This window comes from Schistocerca serialis, chromosome 4 (assembly GCF_023864345.2).
Source record: "Schistocerca serialis cubense isolate TAMUIC-IGC-003099 chromosome 4, iqSchSeri2.2, whole genome shotgun sequence".
Lineage (NCBI taxonomy): Eukaryota > Metazoa > Arthropoda > Insecta > Orthoptera > Acrididae > Schistocerca > Schistocerca serialis.
In genome coordinates, this window is record NC_064641.1 from 286,285,217 (window position 1) to 286,306,729 (window position 21,513).

At 38.6% G+C, this 21,513-nt stretch overlaps 1 protein-coding gene across 1 annotated transcript; it reads right to left on the minus strand.

The window, feature by feature from the left end:
* Window positions 1–8,242: 8,242 nt before the first annotated feature.
* Window positions 8,243–13,321, minus strand: LOC126474169 (60S ribosomal protein L27). The gene is made up of 4 exons (XM_050101628.1): window positions 13,202–13,321; window positions 12,793–13,018; window positions 8,426–8,559; window positions 8,243–8,343 (listed from the first exon to the last, which is right to left on the minus strand). The coding sequence occupies exons 2-4, from the start codon at window positions 13,009–13,011 to the stop codon at window positions 8,295–8,297; spliced, it is 402 nt and encodes a 133-aa protein (XP_049957585.1). The 5' UTR covers window positions 13,012–13,018; window positions 13,202–13,321; the 3' UTR covers window positions 8,243–8,294.
* Between the last annotated feature and the right edge of the window lie 8,192 nt (window positions 13,322–21,513).

Below are 21,513 nucleotides of genomic sequence, written 5' to 3' on the forward strand. Positions count from 1 at the left end.
TTAGTACAATTGTCATTTAGGAAGATAAAATTATTTTATCTAAATTTATGCTATGCAAGCATATCTCATACATTATGATGCCCATTATTTAGTGAATGCAAGTCTAATTCCGTCCCAACTTATATATACTCCCAAGCCTGTACTTTATGGTGGGAATTACTGTGTTAGTTTAGACTGCCGCTATGTATGTATTAGATGTTATGCATACGAAACAGCCGAGTTTTATACCATGGACAGCCTTGGCTAGTCTATACACAGCTTGACCCCATTATCACAACTTTCAGGAGTTGGTCTTACACTGTCAGTACATGTAAGAGAGTGACAGCACAGTTCAACACTTTTCCAGGTATGAAACTTCCTGGCAGATTTATATCAGCGCACACTCTGCTGCAGAGTGAAAATCTCGTTCTGGAAACACTTTTCCAGGTAATTTACAAGTTTGTTTATAATGTGCTTATTTTTCTCTACTCCAAAACAAGTTACCATCACCTATTTTATACGCACAAATAATTGTTTAATTGTATGCAACAAAGTAGTAGTGAGCATGTTACTCTGCCATGGTCCTGAAAAGGAATGGTCCAGTACTCAAAATTAAAAATGCACATGACTGTATGTATGTTACACTGCTCCAGGTTCATTCCACATGGATTTTGCAAGTTTTATGTATGTGTCTGCCATTTTAGCCTTAAGAGACATTTTGGTTCCCATATTTCCCCTTCAGATTTTGTTGTCACCTACTTACTGTATTCAAGTCTTGGTCTCCCTCTGTAATTCTTACTCCCCATACTTCCTTTAATTACTGAACTGACTGTTCCTTCATGCCTCAGAATGTACCTTATCAACCAGCCCCTCCTTTTGGTCAAATTGTGCCATAAATATTTTCCCCCAATTCAGTTCAGTACCTTAATTATTTGATCTGCCCATTTAATCCTTAGCATTCTTGTACAGGGTGACACAGAATAATGGGAATGATTGAAATGAGTAGTGGCAGCTATGGGCACTGCGGGTTTGTGACAACGAGTCCACCACTTCAGTAATCATGGCTCTGTGGAACAGAGAACAGTGTGTGGGTTAGCCATAAAAATGTTTTATAAAAACAGTGATAGTTTGGTAGCAGCACAGAGGGAATTTTGACATTTTTATAATCTAGGACACCATGATGCAGTTCCTTCAAAACACGCGATAAAATGTTGGATTAACAACTTTGAAGAGACTGGATCTGCCCTCGAGAAGAAACTAACAGGACGGCCAAGAAGTGTGCGTTCTCCAACGAACATTGATGTTGTACGCGTGTCTGTCTTGCAGAGCCCACAGCATTCAATTCGTACGCAAGCAGCAGTGGTTGGAAAGTCCCGGGAGTGTGTTCACAGAATTCATCATCTTGATTTAAAATTTGCACGAGTTAAAACAGAAAATTCGGGATGCAATTCACAGTAGCCCAGCTGAGATGTTGCAGTGGTCAATGACGAACCTCAACGGCAGATTTCATGAATGTATTCGTACAGGATGACCCCACCTAAAGGACGTAATTTTTAGAAAATGATAAATGCCATCAGTGTTTTGTAAATGGTGAAGTTGTAAGGTTTCAATTACTATGAATGCAATTTCTTTCTTTCATCACTTCTAGTTTTATTAGATTGTGGAAATGTTCCCAGTTTTTTTGACACCCTGTAAAACACCACATTTCATAAAATTGTCTGAACTACCCATGTTTCACTTCCATACAAATACCCTCTTAAAGCACTTCTTAACAAATTTATAACAGATGTTAGAAAATTCCTTTTTTCAGAAATGCTTTTCTTGCTATTGCCAGACTAAATTTTATACCCCCCTCTAGTTTGGCCATGAGTTATTTAGCTACCAAAATAGCAAAACTCTTCCACTATTTTTAATCTCTCATTTCCTAATATAATTCCCTCAGCATAGCCAGATTTAATTCAACTACATCCCATTACCCTTGTTTCATTTTTGTTGGCCACTATACAATCTCTTTCTAAGACTGTGCAGCTGCTCTTGCAGCTGTGTCATCTGACAGAATTACAATATCTTCAGCAAAAACCAGTTCTTATTTCTTCTCCCTGAACTCTCAACTCTTTGAAGACAGACTACAACCCTGTTACACAGCCTTCGATTACAACTTCTCTTCCATGCCTTTCAACTAACTCCAGTCTGCTTTCTGCCCATGTTGTAAGAAACATTTTGGTCCTTGTGTTCTATCCCTGCTACCTTTAGAATTTCAAAGAGTGTACTCCAGACAACAAAAGCTCTCTCTAAATCTACGAATGCTGTAATCTCAGGTTTGTCTTTCCTTCAGCTGTCTCCTAAACTAAGTCACAGAGCCAGTATTGCCTTGCATTTTCCGACATTTCTCTGGAATGCAAACTGATTTTCCCCATGGTCATCATCTACAAGTTATCTCAATTATTCTGTAAATAATCTGTGTCAGTATTTTGTGACCATGGCTTGGTAGTATTCACACTTGTTAGCACACCCCTTTCTTGGAATTGGAATTATTACATTCTTTCTTAAGTCAGAGTATTTCACCTGTCTCTTGTATCTCCCCAAGGATCTCAATAATTTTTAGGGAATGTTGTATACTCCAGGGGCCTTGTTTCCATTAATGTCTTTCAATCCCATGTCAAATTCCACCTGGTACCATATCTTCAACCTACTTCCTCTTTTTATTTTTAATGTTGCCCACAAGTTTGTTCCCTTTACACAACCCTATATATTACTTCTTTTCTTTACTTCATATTGGCTTGCCATCTGAGCTTCTCATATTTTTACACCTGTTTCTTCAAGGTTTCTTTAATTTTCCTGTAGGCGCATCAATCTTTCCAATGTTTCTAGTCTTTTACATGACTAACTGTTGCTACTTAGCCATTTTGCAGTTTGTCAGTCCAATTTTTTTAGACATTGTATACCATTTTGCCAGATTAATTTTCTGTACATTCTCCTTTTGTCAGTTAAATTCAGTATCTCCTGTGCTATCCAGAGATTTCTACTAGATCTTAAACTTTTCCATATGTGATCCTCTGCTACCTTCCCAATTTAATCTCACAAAGCTACCCATTTGTTTTTATTGTACTCTTTTCCCATTTCATTAGTGCTGCGTAATGCTCCTACAAACTTTCAACCTCTGGATCATTTAATTTATCCAGCTCCCAACATCTTAATTTCATACATTTTTGCATCTGCTCTAGTTTTAATCTGCAGTTCATAACCAATAAATTACAGCCAGAGTTCACACCAGCCCTTGGAAATGTTAAAGTTTAAAACTGAGTTTCAAAATCTGTCTTACTATAATATAATCAATCTCAAACATTTCTTTATCCCAAGTGTCTTCCATGATTCTTGAACGAGTGTTAGGAACATTAAATAACTCCCTGCAAAATTCTACCAGGCCACTTTCTCTTTCATTCATTTCCCCCAGTCCATGTTTTCCTACAATCTTTCCTTTACCTACTGCTGATTCCAACAAAACATCATAATTACCTGAATAATTTCCTCTATCATACATTCATTCAGTCTACACCTACAGAGTTAGTTAGCGTATAAATGTTTACTACTGTGGTGGACATTGGCTCCATGCCGGTCTTTCCTACAATGTGTTTGCTACATTATCTATGGTAGCATACCTTCATTACTATTTTCTTATTCATTATTAGACCTGCTCCTCCTGCACTGCCCTATCTGAATTTTTGTTAATAAACTTGTGTCCTGCGAAGACCGAAATGGATCTTGCATGTATAAGAGGCCATTCAACCTGATGTTTAAAGAGATGGTTCCCCAGTCTCATTCAAGATGCTGGGTATTGGGCTTGTTCTGAAGGTTCCTGATCCCAATCTAATGCTCTTATGATGAACAATGTATTTACACAAGATACACAGAACCCTATATAGTACAGCCATATTCCACTCGCAACTGAGAAATGGCTCTGTAAGGCAATGGAGTGTATATCAATAGTAAGCAATGAAAACCACTTAACTCCATCTGTCTGTGAAAAATCTCTACTTCCAGTAATCAGTAACTCCATTATCAAACATATTTGAAAGCGTATGGATTTCTCTCATCTGTGAATAACTATGCTTCTATTATATAGTTAGATATGTAGCAACTTATATTTTTTAAGGAACTTTTTTGTTTATCCCACAAAAAAATTAAACAAGATAGCATTACGAGGTTTTCATTGCCTACCATCGATATCTGCCACAATGGCACTCCAGAGCCCTTGCTTTCAGGTTTGGCAACGAAGTGAGTTTCTAAATAACAATGATGACCAGTAACTATATTCAGTACCTAATTCTAAGAATGGTGTCAACCCATTTGTAGTTCAGGCTGATCAAAAATGTGACAGGCAATATCAACATCCGCGCACCTACATGTGGGAAACTTCACCCAGGGGGAAGGGTGCACATCCCTGTTACTACCCATCTTACTAATATGAAGAATTAAATGGCATTTTGTGAAGCAATAATATAGGAACTGGATTCCATTGTCATGTTGGTTCCTTCCGATTGGGAATCAGTTAAGAGCTCAAACGGGTTATTGCTGTTGATTGCCAGTAACCTAACAATGAATTGGTCTGACACTGTGGTTGGTTGATTTGGGGGAGGACACCAAACAGCAAGGTCATTAGTCCCATCAGATTAGGGAAGGACAGCAGCTCTGCCCTTTCAAAGGAACGATCCCAGCAGTATGTGTCAGAGTTTCCATTTGTTCTGGTAATCTTTTAATAATAAATGGCAACAATAAGCTAAAGATATTATTGAGCATGTTAACTATTGGCTGGACCATAATTTACAATTGGATAAACCTTACATGACTCACCAATACGATTGCTACAATATTCAACTAAATAGATATTTTACACAATCTTCCAGTTGAAGTCATTCAGGGAATAAATTATTACTCTGGTCATGGGTACACAATGAACATATATTCCAAAAATTGTGCATGAATCTGATTTGCACATCATGCAATATTAGTGTTAGGTCACAGCTTGTCAAACACCTTTGGACTGAACAATGAATGTGGGCAAAACAATGGTGGAACATACCAACACTACTCTGCAACAAGGATTGCAATTTTGCTCGTCTTAAAACAAGTTCAGCAACCAACAGAAGTAACAATACTTTATTACATATCCAGTATTAGAATTAAATCTAAAATTACATCTCATAGTATCAATAAAATCTATTCAAACCTAGAAAGTGTTTTTGTACTGTCACGGCAGACCTGACCTAAAATTATTTCAGCAGCAAAGTGCATAAATGCCTTGTGAAATGTTGAGGTCATAATAAAATGGGTGATGTAATAGATAAATAGAATCTTTTTGTCACTGAAAACCACATTGTATTGCCACTTCTGCCTATCAAAGGTTTTCCTCAATACCACATAGCACTGCCATCAGGCACCTTTTTCATCAAATACTTCTTTTGCTGTAGTGAGCTTCCACTGAGATATCAAGTAGCGTATACCAGATATTTTGTTTAGATGTTTGCCAAATTCAGTTTCATCTTACCTAAGCCTTTTGTATTTTGACAATTTCTGCCTCTTCATTTTTTACGATGTGCATTTTATTAACGTTTTTCACCAAGTGCTCACGCTTCCATTTTTACAATATATGTTTTATCTATTGGTAATAATCAGGGTTCCCACAAGTTTCCCTAAGTGAAATTCCCTGATTTCAAGAAAAGTTTTCACATCTTTCCCTGACAAATTTTGAGATCTCGAAGGTAATTAAAAAGTGTTTAAGTTGGCAAAAACGTGAGGACTAATGTATTTTTAAACATGTGACCAAAAATCAGTACTAACATCAACACCTTTTGTAATGAACTGTTTTTAGACAGAGAAAGCAAGCCAAATGGTTTATTTCAATAAAGTGAAACATTTGGTGAAAAAAATAAACATTTTCTTGGAGTCGCAAGGCAGATTTAAAATACCTTCACCGATTTCAATAACCCCCAAAAAAAGTAGGCCTCTGCAGAGAAATGTATAAGGTGGGGAAGAGTTTTGTAAATCAACACTATATGTGACCAACGAAATGTCGGTTCTACTGTGTTCATTATTGTCACTTATTACCCATTGTGTTATGTCTGTTATTCTACAGGTATTGTGAATTTTCTTTCAAGAAATGCACGAGTACACAGCATACAAACTTCCAGTGACTACCACAATTTTCTTATTGTCCATACCTTCTAATATATAAACTGTTTTCAAAGTGCCAACATGTACTGGAATACGTAAAATGTCTATAAAAACGCTGCACTGTACAATGCACTTGCAGTGAGACAGTCTCAATTCCTGAAATCCATCGCCCGAGGCCCCTGGCCTACCAAGGAACACCATAGTCCTGGGTCCATGGATAAACCATGAAAATCCGTCACATTACACCACACACAGACACTCACTCAGCCTGCGGGCAGATTGGTGAGTAGATTCAACAGACCAGGCCCAAACATTAGTGGGGAAGTATGGGCTTCAGATCGACAAGCCTGTTCCGTCACAGATACCCATATTAATGGCCTGCGGTTTTGGCTCATGAAGCCCATTCGTGTGGCCAGCCATTGGCATGTCACAGACACCATGTTGATGAAATGGGACTGCTGCAGTGATCACCCATGCAACAGATAACTTGTGCATATACTCTGAGAATGAATACCAATATGGATGGATAGCAACTTGCCAAAGATGATAGCTGAGCCAGACACACACAAATAGGAAAGAATCTCACTCTCGCAACCAAATTTTTGATCTCGCCCTTTGTCAGAAAACGAGACCGCACACAATCACTCACACAACTCATGCTCCCGATTTATCAGGGCGCTGTGTCAACAATCTCTAAGAATCAGATGCCAACTGCCTCTTATCAGCAGCTGCTTGGCTAACAGAGAGCAGTGGTGGCAGCACTGAATACAAGCTGAGGGGAGGGGTATGAAGGGGAGAAGCACCAAGAATGAGAGAGTAGGAAAGCAGTCCACATATTCAGCTGCACCCAGGAAGCACAGCTTGACATCTCAGTAAACAATCAATTTCGTGCTACCGAGACAAAAACAAGATTTTTCCAATGCTTCTTTCAAATTTCCCTGATACGTTTTAAATTCCCTGATTTCCAGAACTACTGGCAACCCTGATTAGTTTTTACTGATACCTTTTCACTAATTTCTCTTGTACATAACTGAGGAACACACACAGCCTAAACAGTAAGCATGGGCAAAAACTGCTGGTACTTTTCTTTTGTATTACAAATCCTGAACATCCCATTTTTGGCCACTTTCTATTTTTATTCACCTTAGTGTCCTGCACATGGCTAAATTTTTAAAATTGGAAAAAAAATACAACTTCTGTGCTCAAGTGCATATTTTGCCCTGGGTTGGTATTACCTGTGACCATAAATGCAATTTTTTTTGCCAGTTTTATTTGGCAGCCTTGGCATGAAGTAACTGCAGTAATTCAGAGAACTGCTTCTTCAAGTAAATTTATGGCAACTTTTTAATTAATTCTATGTACTGTCTCCATATGCTTATTCAAACTCTTCTCGATATTGAACTTGTTGTCATCTGTCTCATTTCTAAATGTCACAATTCTCTCCAACTGAAGTGTTTCTTGAAAGTTTTCAGTATACGATAATCTATATTTGTTAATTTTTGGGCAGCCCTATATTCAAGTACAAATTATGTTTCTTGTTGAAAAGAACTTTCATTGTTGAAGTTTTGAACACTTGCTTGTTAAACATTGCACGAGAGAAAATTAGAACGTGTATTAACATACACTTTTGGAAACCCTATTTGCTCCAAACAATACTTATGTTATTGATCGCACATTGGAAACAATCACTTAAGTGTGTATTACATGATTATATTATAGTCTACTGTTAACATTGTCAAAACTTGCCCTTGATTGGTGCTCCACGTAACCTAAAACAGCTTGGTGTGCCTAGGGTTAATAAATACAGTGGTCAAACTAGTATCAGTTTTTGAATGAAAACTGATCTGTTTTAAGAACTTGCGTGGATAAAAAAATTGGGACACCCATGTTTTGTCTTTGTATTTGAGGAATTGAACAACATCCACAACTAACTTCCAATTTCTTGAAATTAGGCCACTACTACAGTGGCAAGTTTTCAATAGCAGTGCCACACTGCACTTATCTCTCAGTACACTCCTCTCAACCTACCTAATCAATACTGTAAAATGTGTGATTTAAGTAGTTAAAACTTGAAAAAATACAGAAGACCAAATTGTGGTTTCAAATTTATTTAACACAAATTTCCAAAAACACAGGAAACACAATTAGAACCGCAGCTTTTGGAAGAACCATCTGTTTTTGCCTGCTTTGTACCTGGAAAAAATAATCTTGCATTAATATTTACAAACAAAATATCGAATAATCGATTTGCTAAGTAACTACAGTGTTCTCTTACCTTTCCTCAAATTTGACTTTTGTCTGAAACCTCGCCTTCTTTCTCTTCATGGGGTCCTTAAGGTCCTTAACAGATGTCTTAAGATTCAATTCTAGTGTGTATCGTGTAGGCATAAGATGATTGTAGTTCAGAACCTATAAACATTTTATAGGTCATTTTCTACAACCATTACACATAAATCAAAACAATTTGACAAAGTAATAATTTACAAAAATAATGATATTTCACATGTGATCACAACAACATTTTAAATTAAGATGGTATTTCCATACCATACCAAACAAATTATTCTCAGGCCCTACTTTTTTCAAATTTCAATCTCCCATTGCTTTCATCTAGCTCAATTTTCTCCACTGGCAATCGTGATAATCAGTCACAATCACTGAATAACAAACAAAACTGCGAGACTTAACACCTATGGTCCATCAGCATACAGAGTCACACTTGCTGCCAAAGGGGAGGTCTAGTGGCACACACCACACCTGCACCTACGACACACTGTCGCGTTGTTGGCTGATGTTTTGCACATGGGTTCTTACCCTTGATTTGTACCGGAAGACATCCTTTACAACCCCTTGAACTTTGTCACAACATTTATGAGACACCCCGTATAGCTGAGAGGATGGCACATTTTGACAGTTTCATAAGCCCTCTACAAGTACCTTTCAACAGTCTGAATTCCCCTCATTGGAATCTCTGACCTACAAGCACACCTATTTCACAGCAGAGTAAAAGGTTCCTCCTCAATTATTACCAGTAAGAGGATTTCTATTCAAAGATAATTGTTTCATACAGTACAAAGTTAAAGTTAGTTTTATTTCCAATGCTGAATTTTTATTTCTTAACACTGAGGCAAAAGATATCCACCAAATTAATCTAAATTAACCACTGTAAACATTATGTAAAAGTTGAATGAAGTGAACAAGGAAAGAACTGCAAAGGTTGTGAAAGAAATACCAGACAGTATACCAGCATATTTATATAGAATGCTTTGCTTTACATATATGCAATAGATATGAAGGCTCACAACAGCAAATTAACATCAAAACATTACTGATCCAAGTATACAACTTCAATATTCACTCCCAATTAAGGACCTAAGCTTTACATTTCTATAACTTCTAACCTAAATTATGGACCAACTTACAAATAATGCAATATACAAACAGCTGGGCTTAGGCATACCAAGTAGCAACTGGATAGGTCAGCATATGAAAACCTAAAAACCCTTCAAGTTTTAATACAGCAAATTTTGAAGAATATTTTGACATTAGTGGACAAACTATTCAAGGAGATTTCACAGGAGACAAAATCTACATGCTAAATGTGACAGGCATAACAGTATGTCAAGTTCCAAAAGTGGTTGCCTGTTAGGAGCACCTCAAGTTTTAAGACGTGAGCTTGGTTGAGTGCGTGTTGCTGTCAATGATACAGAAAATACAGTTTCCTCAATATTTCTATTTCCTAAAGTGGAATTCCATTATCTGGGCATGCGAAGGAAGTTTACATTAAGTCTCTAAAATGGATGTCTAGCACCCTATTTCTGAACATTCTTTTATGTATTAAAAATCTACAAGGTATTAAACAGATAACAAAATGTTACTCATGAAAAATCACGAAATAATAGCGGTCTTCAGTCTATATTGTCTGCTATTGAAATATATTAACATTATCTCCCTGTAACATTACGAGTCAAGATAGCTGTAACGGAACTTGAATAGCGTAAAGTTATCGTTAAAAACGCACGCCGCGCGATTTGTTACGATTTGGTCGGTCATAATAGAAGTAACATGCTTTTGAATACAATTAAAATATAACGGCGATACCTGTTTAGTGTTATTGGAAATAATATGTAGTAAATTAATGAGTAAGGTAGCCGATCCTATAAGAAGAGGTACAATTGGGCATATTAAGGTGTTTTGCTTTATATCGACTACGCCGATGATACGGCGTCTTTTTTTCCGTTTACTCTTAGAAAAACAACAAGTAAAGAAGTGTTAATTGTGCGTTGTGAAAAATATAGGGGCGAATTTTAAATAGCTACAGTGTATAATAGACTAACAAATGGACATTCAGTTACGAGAAATAGTGGATAGCGAAGTGTGGTCATTAAACTGAGTACACCTACAGGGCGGTCAATTCCGGGATACGTCTATTCGCATCTCACGAGGGACACGGTATTGAGACCTTTTTTTTTTTTTTAATTATATCGCAGAGAGCGGGCTTCAATTTATAAAAAGGAGAAAAAGTGTATCATCATTGACTGTTGGTGTCAAGCAACCAAAACTGTTCATCAAAGGGTTTCGGTGAATGAGTGGTGAATGCGAAAAGAAACTGAATGAAGTTATGTTAAATAAAGCAGAAGAGACAAGACAGTTTGGTCGTATCTGTTATTATTCCATACACTGTAACATTTCTTCTCGTTGTACGAAGCCTTTATAGACTATCGTTATGACAATTTGCTTTGAAGGGATCTTGTTACGAGTTAAGTCTTGGAGACCTGGTCAAGAGGGGATAGTTCGTAGATCTTAACTACTGCAGCTATTCTGGAATGAGGTGCTACCGTGACCGTTGTGTGTTGTCAATGTCTTAAGGTGGTCATATCTCATGCTCTAAGATCGACGCGCTTTTCCTCTTGGTATAACAGTGTCTCACGGTAACAACGACAACAGCGAAGGGATACGTAGATCCCTACTGCAGCCACCACCCACAACCTTTGCATGTAGAAACGAAGTGTGGTATTTCTGAACACAAATTACCAATTAAATTCTCTTGGAGTGCACAGGGAAGTCCTACGAAAAAAAAAAAAAAACCAAGACAAAGTTCAAGTCATGGGAAGGAAGAATGATTCATCTGAAGTGTACTAGCAGTGTCACACTCCTTCTGCTGTTGACAAATATCATTGGTTGCATCAACTGAGTGACAGATGACAAGCCAATGAAAATGTTATAACCTTGGTTGTCAAACATTTGACTCATCCCCAAACATGTCCATGGCTGATGTAGCCAACAGTTTGAGACCTAATGACACAGCATACACTGCTGTGACTGAAAACAGCAACAATGAAATTTATACTTTATTTACGGTTACAATGTCTGTCTATGCAGAATCTCCACATTGCAATGACCTTAAGACAAGCACTTGCCTGAAGGGACACTGCTAACAATTACAGCTGTAAATATTGTAAAACATTCACATTTTAGTGAACCTGGACTGACTTCAGCTGCGCAACATTAAAATTTATGCAGGTTCAAGTCCCAATCCACCACAAATTTTCAAATATCACAAACAACTGACATCTACAAAGATTCACAAAGTGGATATCAATTTAGTGATATTCATAAACTTTGATGTCATGGATATTTGGCTTCTCTTTTGATATAAGTAGAAAATTTCAAGATAATAGTTAGGGTGGGACCTAACAGTTCAGCTTACATTGCTGGATGTGTAAAAAAGAAGCTTCCCTTATGAAGTATACAAATGAGCAATATGATAGCTACTCACATACGACTCAATTCACAGTGTGGAATTCCCATTGTACATCGCACAAAGCAACAGGAAAGCAATGTGCACTTTTACCAGTCTGTTACCCACACCCCCATAGGTCCCAAATGTTAGTAATGAAACTTTGAGGCACAGCCTGTTTACCATTCCATGAACTTCTCTCCGGATAAGTAGAAAATTCACAATTAGGGCAGAAAATTATTTCAGGCAGTACTCCACAGTATATATCTACATGAACTAATAGTTTTTCAGTATTTTGAATTAGCAGTTGTAAATAAATGTGGCCTCCTTGCCGGGCTGAATTTAAGCAACATGGGCTACATACACAACTCTCTAAAATACGGTGAAAGCATCAGCACAACTTCGAACACAATTTTATAAAAGACAAATTTCAAGTTTGTAAAGGGCAGTAGTGATCATTTAAAGACTTTTCTGGACGGAACAGCATTTGCACAACATGTGTGTAAAGAGCTACAATTTGAAATTTCTACCTACATCTAATCCTGCACACGCTATGAGAAAATTTTACTTGCACTCGTCAACTGCGGGGTGTAGGTGTCTGCACATTCACACAAATTACCAGCAAGCCTTTGATTCATAGCGCATCCTAGGTAACATTCACAACTTCCCAACATTTCAATAGCAATGCCCGTATTTAGTCGTCTACTCGCTATGCAATGCCTGACACACTAAAGAACAGTAAGTATCTGAGACACTCCACATTTCGAAAAAGGGGCATTTATATAAATACATGCGGGAAGAAAAGTGCTCTCAAATCGTCATCTCTGAGCACTCTCTCTCAATTCAACACTATATACGACATAATTAACTGCAGTTACTGAAAACACACGCTTTGAACTTACCTTAACAAATGGTTTTATTTTAGATCTTTTGTGAATCTTAGCTTTCCCCATCCTCTTGTGTACTTTCCTGGGATAACGATCAATGCCTGCGACGAGAGCATGTCCGAATGGTTTATCTGATGAGCCATCATCAAAATTTTTTAAGACAATTGCTTTCTTTCCTGCGTAACGTCCACTTAGGACGATTACGATTTTACCCGATTTCATTATTTTCCTCATGGTTAATCTGCAAACGATAACATTGATGAATTAATAAGCTAACTAAAATTGACCAAATGGCCGTTCCTTTAAACAAGGCAGCAAGCTGCTAAAAACAGACAATTTAGCACCAGAGATATCTAATCCTCTAGACACTTATACAAAAATCCCTTCAAAACACTATATAGATAATTTAACAAATAAAACTTACAGATGATTTCCGATTCCCTATTCCTAATAACCACACCGCACACGCTATACGTAAAAGAACTCAATCTGAAAAATATACTTCTGTTTGTACCAAAGATTATCAATGTAAGGCGGACTAAATTGGACAATCGATATCGAGCGAGTGTAATCATTGCGTCATGAATAGTTGTGTTATAAAAACTAAATTTGTCTTTCCATAGGACAATATGATTCGTATTTTTGTGTTCTTTTGTAATTACTATGGTGTTAAGATTTCTGTTGTGTGCGATGGATGATTATTGTATGTGTAAGAGGATTCACACCTGTCGGAACGTCACCGTCACGTCTGTGAACATCGACGGTCAGAAGACGTCGTGACGTTACAGCTGGTTCATAGCACCACTCTTTCGTTTGAGCATTTGCGAACGGGCTAGTGCGCAGGCGCAGCGCTGAATTCGTTTATGAGCAGTGTCTTCTCCCGCTTCTGGCTACTTGAAGCGTGGCTGTTTGGCGTATGAGCAGTAGCAGCAAGTAGCCAGAGGCTACCCAGAATAATTTTTCCGGCGCACCCAAGCTGCCAGATTCGAGCATGCGCAGAGCAAGCTGAGTTATAGTCGGGGGGTCCTTCTCCAAGTGAGCCATGTATATGTTTCGTAATTGTTGGTCTCATCGTTTACAGCTCCCACGTCAAATGAAAACAAAACAGATTTCTGTGGCTGGGAGCCATCAAGTGAATTAATATACATTCTCATAATCATGAAAGACCAAAATAAGTTAGTAGTTTCAATTTTCTGATTTTATATTATTTCCACACTATTAGCAATCAACCATTAATGTCTTAATGAAGCTATTTCTGTCAGTTTTGTAGAGAAATTCGCTTCTATTAATTTTTTCGCTGAGGCAGTTAGTTTATTTGAAACGAAGTGTTTCATTCCGCATTATTGGTTACTTTCAGCTTTGTTCAAATTCAAGTGCATATTTTCATTTTCTGGGACGAATGGCATTATACCATATTAAAGAACCAAACATGAGAATACAGTACTGGGCCTACAAGAAAACTGGTATTACGAAAACCACATAGAAAAGCTGAATATCAGGTATTTCAGAGTGCATCTGGACAGAGAAATGGGCAATTAGAGCGGAATGAAGCATTTTAGTATGGTTTATGAAATTCTGCTGGAGCAGTCTCTGATGTCCTGTTCCTTTTATGACACTGAAAGATCTCTTAATGCTATATATGTACGAAAATAATTAAATATTGACTTGAAGCTGACTAAGTAGGCAAATTTGGTCAGTAGTTTTGAACTAAATATTTTGTTTCAAATATATTGACAGCTATAACAGAACTGTTTTTTTTTTATATTTTTACTAGCTTTTTGCAGTGCTGTGTAGAAGTAAATTTGATTGGAAATACATAAAATATTGCATACATAACAATATTGCAGAGTAATAACTGAAAAAAAAAATTCTGTCAGGCACCACATAGCAATATGTTATGGTACTTTGAGTTGTGTAGTCTAGGATTGAAATGAATAGTACGCCAAGAACTGCTCCCTTATTTGCATTCCTTATCTGGGTAGAATTGATAAAACAATTGCTGCAGGTGCAATTCCCTACGTCCTCTCAACAACATGCCTCAGGGCTGCACATGGTCACTTGATGCCCCACCACACACTAAATTCCACATAGAGATGCGACGAAAAGTGTATGAGCAGCACCAAGCACGGGCTGCCTACGTCATCGTAGCTGCACATGCACAGTACAGCCTGTTGTCTGGCGCTGTCTGGCAACTGCTCAAACGAACATATACTCACCGGAGGTGCTACTTCGTAGTTCTTGGTAGGTCATCATAAAATGCCAAAATTTTGTTTAAAGCAGTCTGAAATGATTGCTGTTGCCCTTGATGATGATAAACAGAGCGCAAAAAGAGCCTGGGTAAGAATTTTGTTTAAAAATCCGACTATGAAGGAGAGTTTCGCAGTCTTTACAAGGAGTTGGAAGAGGAGGAGTCGTAGTTCTATAACCAACCTATTTTTTTACCTGTGAAGCAAGGTACAAATTAAAATTATGGGGAGAAATTCAAGATTTAGGCGTCCAATATTACCTCGACAGAAACTGATGGTTTTCCTTTGGTATGTCTAGATGGACTGTTTAATGTACTTGAACTAAGTTTACATATATTTCTTCTACCTGCAGTTCATCGTTAATTTGTTACAAATCATATGTTAAACTTCTGCATGCCGCACCAGCTTTACCTCTGGTGAGTAAAGCACATTGAACAAGATATGTATCGTGTATTATGGAACGTATTCCTTAAGTGTATGAAATAATATACTTTGACTTAATATTTTCTTCCAGTAGATATTGAGACCTTTTTGCAATAGCAATCATGTGGAATATTTTGGTATTTGTTCACACTGTGTACTTAAAGTAGGCCACACTACAACCCACTGAAACATTCTTCCTGAGAAACCATGACGTAAAGTGAAATGTTAATGACGTCCAATGATGGTGTATGTGAATGCCAATATTGCAGAGGAGAATATTTTGATGTGATGGACATAACAGTGACGTTCCGCCAAGTGTGAATCCACCTTGAGGTGTTGACTACCATTATATAGTGAAGAGCCAAAAAAACTGGTACACCTACCTAATTTGGGTGAGCCCCCTGCAAGCACGTAGGAATGCTGCAACACGACGTGGCATGGGCTCAACTAATGTCTGAAGTAGTGCTGGAAGGAATTGACATTATGAATCCTGCAGGGCTGTCCGCAAATCCGTAACAGTACGAGGGGGTTGAGATCTTTTCTGAGCAGCATTTTGCAAGGCATCCCAGATATGCTCAATAATGTATGTCTGGGGAGTTTAGCGGCCACCGGAAGTGTTTAAACTCAGAAGAGTGTTGCTGGAGGCACTCTGTAGCAATTCTGGATGTGTGGGGTGTCGCATTATCCTGCTGGAATTGCAGAAGTCCATTTGAATGCACAATGGACATGAATGGATGCAGGTGTTCAGACAGGATCACGTGTCACCTGTCAGAGTCGTATCTAGAAATATCAGGGGTCCCATATCACTCAACTGCACATGCACCACACCATTACAGAGCCTCCACCAGCTTGAACAGTTCCCTGCTGACATGCAGGGTTCTTGGATTCATGAGGTTGCCGCCATACTCGTACACGTCCATCTGCTCGATAATATTTAAAACGAGACTCGTCCGATCAGACAACTTGTTTCCAGTCATCAACAGTCCAATGTTCGTGTCGACCAGCCCAGATGAAGTGTAAAGCTTTGTGTTAAGCAGTCATCAAGGATACAGGAGTGGGCCTTCGGCTCCAAAAGCCCCTATCAATTATGTTTTGTTGAATGGTTCACACACTGACACTTGTTGATGGCCCAGCATTGAAATCTGCAGCAACTTGCAGAAAGGTTGCACTTCTGTCACGCTGAACGATTCTCTTCAGTCGTTGGTGCACTTTTCCTAGTTAACACTGGTTCAGAAATAAGTGTTTATCCAAAAATGCCGAATAATTCTGGAAAAAATTAAGATGTTTCTTTTCTCACAGCTGTCAACAATTATGCAGTCTGAACATACAGGAAAAAACACTAATTCTAGAACTAGATGACAACTTCCTCTCTACATGGACATTTCTCATCGCTGAAGTGAATTGGCCAATTTTAGGAGCTGATTTTTGAGTTGTGCCAGATTTAGCGCATCGATCCTTAGTGCAAATACCTTTCTCTCGAAAGTACAACCGCGTCGGTGCTCTATTGCGAGATTCTGCCGTTTCGGCTCGTGCGAAATTTCCGAGCTACTGGAGTCTTCCATATCAGTTATAGAGCAGTTGAGATCGCTACCATATCCATGGCGAGCGCACACGTGTGCGTTACACGAAAAGAGAGCAGACACACATTCACACAAGACAAACGAGCATTCGGAATTGGGAGAGATCTGCAAGTTACTTGAAGCACACATTTCTGATATACAAGGACTGCGTTCTGTGAATAGGTCGACTGCTCGTGAATTAGAAGACAAAAATGTTAAACAGCGAAGGAAAGTTCCCATACTGCAAAAAGAGTTGGATGGAACACTTGAACAACTATTGCACCTGCGGTGCAGTGCTACCATGCCAGAGGGTGGCGAAGCTTCTTTCCCCTCTTTCTTCTCCAAGGCAGCCTGCGTGTCAGCAACGACCTTGGCTAACAGCTACTGTGTGAGTTGCCTGCGCTGACGAATCCAATGTTGGACAAGAGCAGTAGAAGTCATCCCGCTCAACATTAGGACAACACTGGGTCAGCCAGTGGCTTTCTAATCTTGGCACTTGCCTCCTGAGAAATCATCAGCAACAAAACAAGAATTCGATAACATGATTGTTGATGGAGCAGTAACAATATCAAATAGTGTGGGGGCAGCCCCACTGCAAATGGTAAAGAAGATAAACAGATCATGGAGAATCTGTGGAGACCACAGGGATTGGAATACCTGCACTATCACAGACCAGTACCCAGTGGCTCACGTAGCTGACTTTAATGGTAACCTAGAAGCTGCTTGCTATTTCAGTGTTGTTAACTATGCTAAGGCGTTCTCACAAATACCTATGGCTCGGAAAGACAAAAAAGACAGCTGTCTTTTTGAGTACAATACTGTGCCCTCTTGGTCTGCAAAACGCTGCCCAAATCAGGCAGCATTTAATGCAAACGGGCCTGCACAGTTTTCCATTTGTGTTCTGCTACATGTGTAAGTATGGTCGAAAACCAAAGAGGAGCACATTCACCATCTGTACTCTTTGTTCAAAAGACTAAATTGCTATGGTGTTACGTTTTTGCAAAAGGAGACATAAAGTTGCTTTGCTACACCATATCACACCATGGTATCCCCACCGAGCAAGGTGGCGCACTGGTTAGCACACTGGACTCACATTTGGGAGGATGATGGTTCAATACCGCGTCCAGACATCCTGATTTATGTTTTGCGTGATTTCCTTAAATCGCTCCAGGCAAATGCCAGGATGGGTACTTTGAAAGGGCACGACCGACTTCCTTCCCCACCCTTCCCTAATCCGACGAGACCGATGACCTCACTGTCTGGTCTCCTCCCCCAAACAACCCAACCCAACTCCATGATATCCCACCTCTTCCCGAAAAAGTGACAGATATTGTAAACATGCCCCATCGTTCTACGTTTAAAAAGTTCAGACGTTTCCTGGGGATGTAAAATTGTTACAGAGACACTTGTCACATTTGGCAATGCTGCAGGAGTCACTTAACAAACTGCTCACTGGTAAAAACACATCTAGTAGCAGGAAGGTTCAATGGACCCCTGACTCTACATCTGCATAAAGCGACCTAAAAGGTGCATTGGAAAAGGCTACGTTGTTGGCACATCCTGTTCAGAACGCGCCAAATCGCCTTGTGGGTTGACGCAAGTCATACACTGCTGGGTGCTGTGTCACAACAGTATGTTGCAACAAAACGGCAACCTCTGGCTTTTTTTCCAAAAACGTGTCCATACAGTAGAAACAATGAAGCATGTTTGACAGAGAGCTGCTGACCATGTATCTAGCAGTCAGACATTTCTGATCATTCCTAGAGAGAAAGTATTTACAATTTTCACAGATCACAAACCTCTGACTTTCATATTCCAAAATGTTTCCAACCTCAATTCACCACACCATATTTGCAAGCAGAGTTCATTGCCCAATTTTCCCCAGACATGTACTTCATTGCGGGGCAGCATAACGTCATGGCTGACTGCTTGTCTCGCAACTGTGTGGCATTTTGTATCATTAACTGGTCTGACATAGCTGCAGAACAAAGTAAGGACACCTTCGTTCAGCAGTGTCAGGCAGAACCCTCATCTATGGGCCTATGCTTTGAGCGCCTGCCACTGCACAGTAAAGTACCAATGCCGAGTGTTCGACACCTTTCGCATTATAGCATACCCAGGGTAAGAGGTAGTATCAGACATAGTTGTTCGGCAGGGAATGCAGAAAGATTGCAGTCGATGGGCTCGATGTAGCACCCATCCTGCCAGCAATGGGATGGTAGAACATATGCAGCGCGCCCTAAAGGCTGTCTTGGACTGCCATTGAAATCCTGGACGACAGCATTACCATTAGTACTTCTGGGCCTCTGTGCAGTAATTAAAGCAGAGTTAGGGCGTTTCTCTGTTCAGTTAGTCTATGGAGTACAACTGAAAGTAGCAGGCGAATTTTTCTAGCCCTCTCCCTCTTCCAACCTGTCTGTTAGCGATTATGCCACTTTTTTACACACACTGCAAACACACTTGCAACTCCTTAAACCTAACAATCCATCACGACAGGGAGACAAACAAATTTCCTTCCAGACATACTCTTTCAAATGTGAGTTTGTCTGGATTAGTGATGACGCTGCTAGACCATGTCTTTCCCCTCCATACATGGGAGCCTTTAAGGTTATTGACAAGAGTGTCAAAACATTTGTAGTTGAAAAAAATGATAATCATGACACAGTTTTGGTTGACGACCTTAAGTCAGCATGCTCCAAAATATGTCCAGATGAACCACACAATGAAAGAACCAGGTTATTATATCCCCCACATGACTTGTCAGACTAGGACAGAGACATTCATCTCCCTGACCAGACTGAAAAGCCAAATGTGTTTATGCAGTTTGGCAAAAAAGTATGTTTTCGGCACCCCACAGTCCAGGTGGAGGGGGGGGGGCAGATTTTCAGGTTCATTACACCTGAGAGACCGACAGACCATGTGTGATGTGTGTAAATATGCTACACATATGAACTGCCCAGCTACAGCTCTCCCAAAACAGGGGAGAGGGCATTGACATGATGGACTAAGATGGACAACGATATGGAGTGAGTGCAGTCATTGATTCATAAATCTCTGTGATATAAAAACTAAATTTATCTTTGGACTGGACAATATGACTCAAGTTTTTTATGTTATTTGGTAATTACTGTGGTGTACAGATGTCTATTGTGTTCATTGGATGAGTATTCCATGTATCGTGAGTAAATACAGTAAAGTGTTGACCACTATCATAGTCAACTGTAGTACAAGTGAATGCACAATTTCTCTAAAGCTGAAATGCCAAAGACTTTCTTTCAAAAACAACAGCAGCAATACTGGTGTAAAAAATCTGTTTAATTCAAATGGCGCCCTAGCACTCAAAGTAAATTACGTGAAAGTACTTGCCTGGGCTTTTGGTAAACATCGTTTACAATTTGTAAAACATTTACTTCAAAATATTATAAGGTGCAATGTTCCAGTTTCACATTAAACAAACTGATTATAAGGTTCACATTCCAGTTTCACATTAACCAAACTTTTAGCATATAGCCAAAAGCTATTGCCACTTTATAAATTTGAAGTAGAGTGAATACGAGGAATTCTTTAACAGCTCACAGGGCTCGTAAACAAAACTTTTGCAATAAATAACATAAATTAGTATAATTTGGTATTTTACATGTTTGGGAAATAGAGGAACTATCAATGTCAACATGTGGTGTAATTACTCTGATAAAGGTAACCAGCTGGCGTTCGAGAATCTTTTTTCAAACTAAGCAAACTTTCAGCATATACCCAGCAACTATTGCCACTTTATAAATTTCAAATAGAATGGATCCAAAATATTCAGTAACAATTTAAAAACAAGCTCATGGGGCCTTAAATAAAACTTGAAGAAGAAATAAGAGAATTTAGTGGAATTTTGAATTTTACTCGCTTGAGGAAAACAAAAACTATTAATGCCAACAAGCAGCCTAATTATTCTGATAATGACGACCAGCTGGTTTTCTACAATCTTATACCACAGTTCAAATCTGCAAACAGGATCCCAACTAATACAAAACCAAGAACATGATGGGTAATCAAGACTATTATTTATAAATGCCTCCCCATTAACATACTCCCTCTACATCTAAAAGCCATTTTAATTAAAAACTTGGCCAATGCCAGATAACAAAACTATAAGAAAAAATTTAGCAAATTAAGAAACATCCAATGACAGATTTTCAAAAATTTAAACCCAGGTAGTGCCAGATAACAAATCTATAAGATAAAAATTAACAAATTAAGAAACAGCCAATAATGGCTCTTCCAAATATAAACCTGGCCAGTGCTAGATGATATGAAGAAAATTTAACAACCCAATTAATGGCCGTCCATGGCCCTAGAAAACATTAAAAAAACCAGAGTGAAACTCTTAAAATCACATTAATCAAAACATGAGATAGAATGATGTCTCTTTTAAAAAAGGAGTATAAAACCAAATATTACAATTATTGTGGCAGGAACACATTACAAAATTATATAACTTAATTCCTTGTGGCATGATG

What these genes read in the sequence shown, in the direction of transcription:
- LOC126474169 (XM_050101628.1), bottom strand. Translation starts at nt 13,011, where the DNA reads ATGAGGAAAATAATGAAATCGGGTAAAATCGTAATCGTCCTAAGTGGA. An exon ending in AAATAAAACCATTTGTTAAG is followed by an intron (nt 8,560 to 12,792) that starts GTAAGTTCAAAG and finishes AAATGTTTATAG; the next exon opens with GTTCTGAACTACAATCATCT. An exon ending in AAAGTCAAATTTGAGGAAAG is followed by an intron (nt 8,344 to 8,425) that starts GTAAGAGAACAC and finishes TATTTTTTCCAG; the next exon opens with GTACAAAGCAGGCAAAAACA.